Here is a 3,488-nt window from a genome sequence, read left to right on the forward strand (position 1 = left end):
CTTTAAAATCTTCAGTATAATTTTATTGTTCCCAGTTTTTAATTTTCAGTTGAAACCAATTCTCTAATAATCACAACATGTTAATCTAAACATAATTAACTGAAGATGATGAAGTAGCTTCATCACACTGTCAGGACCAGCTGTTACTTTTACTGACGATTGAGCAGCAGGGGGCGCTGTTGCAGAAGGATTTACCAATCATTACTTCCGTTCTTGGTAGATGGTGTCTGCATCCAGGATGTCTAACAGAAGCAAAGGAAACAAGCAGCTCCACTGATGAAGCAGAGATTTGGACTTCAGAGCCCAGGAACAGAAAACACACCGTCCGCAGTTCACCGTTTTATGGGCAGCCGTCGGCAGCAGGCAGCGTATCGGCTCCATAGCTCAGTGGTTAGAGCACTGGTCTTGTAAACCAGGGGTCGCGAGTTCGATCCTCGCTGGGGCCTGGCTTTCTCTATTCCTTTGGTTTGGTCTCTTTTTATTTTTTTCGTGCGTTACAAAATGTAAGATTAATATTTTGAATACCCAGTAGTCATTATCTGTAAACAGTATTTGATTATTATTCAAGTTTCCAAAAGCTGGGCTATTTTATGGCCAATAAAAACAAAACTATGACCCCTTAAAACTCCAATTAAAAGAATATATAGCTAAAAGTGAGTATGTCGTYATAAGTACTATTTCTTTTATGAAATTATTTCTTTGGATCGAAGCAGTATCCTTATAAATAACCTATGTTGCTACACAAATACAACATTTGCCTCGCAAATTGTAGATTGGTTTCTAACAAAATAAAACAATTAAAGTTTCATTCAGTCACTTCTGCTTCCTACCACTAGATGTCAGCATTGCATTTGTTGAATCTGAATGTAGGTTTGCAGTCTCAGGTTCAAACTGAAATAAACCCTTGTGGGCCTGCAATAAACATGAAAATGTCTCATTTTGACTTAGTTTTTGAGCTATATGTGGTTATCCGCACAGTCATGGGGGAATGCTTGTTTCCAGCAGTCATTATGAAAGACGCTGGGTCCAAGCGGGACAATCACCAGTCCACCCTATCTGCTTCAAGTTAAAATGTTAATTTGACAGACATTTTTTTAAAGCCAGTTTTAATTTTGTTTGAATCAGCAACTTGGTGCATATATTGAAATAGAGTTTATTTCCTAACCCAATGAGAATCGATAAGGAATCAAATCGATAAGTGAGATCAATAACAGAGTCAATGTTGATAAAGTCTTATCAATTCCCGTCCCTAACAATGAAATACATTTTCTGCTCCGTTATAGAACTGGAGATCTAGATCTACTTGACTTTTTAGCAACGGAGGAAGTGAACAAAGGTGTTCAGCTTCCAAATATCGAATTAACATCAACACCTGCCTTCTTGCAGTGGAGGACAGGATCTTGAAGCACAGGCAATTTCCGCTAAACAGACTGAACTTACAGCTCTTTCCCACTCAGCATTTTGCACCAGAGTCACAGTCACACATCGATAGGCAACATGGGGTTAAAGCTGAAATTGAACCTACAACCTCTCAATCACAAGACAACTGSTCTACCTGCAGAGCCACAGAGACCAGTAAGCTTCATAGCATCAAACGTTAGCTGTTGGGTAAGATGTAAAATMATTTCTCACCAGCAGAGGGGCTGGTTTCCACCAATGGTGGAGAMAGTACTCAAAAAATGCACTTAAGTAAAAGTACAATAAATCTATATATATATATTAATGAAATAAAAATAATAATAGCTACTTCAGTGTATGCAGAGCATCACAAGAACAAAGAACTGCTCTCAGTGAGACYTCAGTCCTATAGGACTTAAAGATCCGTCCAGAAGAATCGGATCGTTCCTGAATATCGTACCACTTTATTGCACTTTGGTACCAGCGTTGTCCCATATATGCGACACCTCAGTCAAAACCTCCACACAATAATTCAGCGCATGAGNCCATCAGTGTGAGTTCAGACTCTGGGACTGTTGATAGTCCAGTGCCAGAGGACCTCAAGGTCCGCAGCTCTTAATCTGTTGCTGTTCAGTCTGGTAAACATGAGGTTTCTTCACAGATGACGTGCTGCCCATCTACGCCTACCCTCATAGGAAGGGCAAGTCAGTGACAGGAGGGTACGTGTAYCGTGGYTGTGAACACCCCAACCTGAACGGCATGTACATATTTGGAGACTTCATGAGTGGGTGAGTTTACCAGGCAAACAGTCTGTGTCACAATGAGCTGTAAAAACATGGATAGAGTTTGTTTTGGTGCTCATGTCACCTGAATGTATAAAGTTAACATCAGAAASGAATCAGGGAAGTAGACCAGGCTTATTCAAACCTTTTGTATCATTCAAAACCTTCTGCAGAGGTTTGAGATGCAGCAGGGAATCAGTCTAATATTCACTATGAGGTTTTTGCTTGTTTTAGGCGTCTGATGAGCCTAAAAGAGAACACAAACTCTGGAGAGTGGAAGTATAATGAAATCTGCATGGGAATGGGCCTGACGTGTGCCTTTCCTGGACTCATCAACAACTACTATCCATATATCATCTCCTTCGCTGAGGATGAATCTGGTAACAGATTAACACAACCTTAGCCACAGGCTGCTTTTCACAGCTTTTAGTGATTTACTGGCTTCTTATGGGTCCTGCAGGCGAGCTGTACTTCATGTCCACAGGTACACCGAGCGCCACGGCTCCTTCGGGAGTCATATATAAAGTGGTGGATCCATCAAGGTGAGTCAYGTTTTACTCTCGTCATTTGGAGAATAAAATCTTCCTGCAGCGTCCGCAGAATAACTTCCCTTCATGGGAATTTATTCTGAGACATGCTTAACATCCTTTGATTCATTTTTTACTTTTGGGGGTAATCTGTTATTTCAGCTTGAAGTTAGGGTTCCAAGCTGTCCAGTGTTTCAGATGTCAGCTCAGTCAAATTCAGTTCAGACATGGAAGTCCTGTTAACAATACGGCCTCCTCTCTGGTTTCATTCAGCTTATTAATATCTATTGAATACCAGAAAATGTTGCAAGTTAGCTTTTACACCTTAGCTTAGCATCTAGGTATGTTTGGAAAATTTGAAATCAGGATCCAATATTGGTCAAGCAATGTCTTCTAAGACTTTAATAATTTCCCAGTTGATCTTCAGGTTCGAATTGTTACTGAGGAGAAAAGGGTGGTGCAAAAACAACAGAGTGGAAATATGGTTCTTAATTTACTAAGTTACATTCTTAAAAAGCAACAACTAACTATAAACTATAAAATGGTCATTACATTTTCAAATACTGTCAAAATAATTTCTCCATTTTAAAATGATGAGGCTCCTCATTGGTCTTTGTACAAAAACCTGGATCAGCGACTCGTGTTGCGTCAAGAGTGGGATGGAAAGTGTCTTCTGTCACCATGTGGCGTTCTTTAAGCACTTTCTCTGATTGGAATCCTGAAAAGGATCATATTAAAGTGGAGACCAATGGTGAGCAGAATATAAAATATAATAAAGGAA

At 39.9% G+C, this 3,488-nt stretch overlaps 1 protein-coding gene and 1 non-coding gene across 2 annotated transcripts in view; both read left to right on the forward strand.

Annotated features, from left to right (window-relative positions):
• hhipl1 (HHIP-like 1) overlaps positions 1 to 3,280 on the forward strand; it is a 20,533-nt gene extending 17,253 nt beyond the window's left edge. Inside the window, exons 5-7 of the mRNA XM_008402937.2 lie at positions 2,060 to 2,186; positions 2,415 to 2,560; positions 2,641 to 3,280. Coding sequence (XP_008401159.1) covers positions 2,060 to 2,186; positions 2,415 to 2,560; positions 2,641 to 2,726 — 359 coding nt within the window. The 3' untranslated portion in view covers positions 2,727 to 3,280. The remainder of the gene's footprint in view (positions 1 to 2,059; positions 2,187 to 2,414; positions 2,561 to 2,640) is intronic.
• On the forward strand, positions 374 to 446 carry trnat-ugu (transfer RNA threonine (anticodon UGU)). Its single transcript has one exon. It is a non-coding gene; the product is annotated as a tRNA-Thr (tRNA).
• Positions 3,281 to 3,488: the final 208 nt, after the last annotated feature.

The sequence above is a fragment of the Poecilia reticulata genome, unplaced genomic scaffold (genome assembly GCF_000633615.1).
Source record: "Poecilia reticulata strain Guanapo unplaced genomic scaffold, Guppy_female_1.0+MT scaffold_273, whole genome shotgun sequence".
Classification (NCBI taxonomy): domain Eukaryota; kingdom Metazoa; phylum Chordata; class Actinopteri; order Cyprinodontiformes; family Poeciliidae; genus Poecilia; species Poecilia reticulata.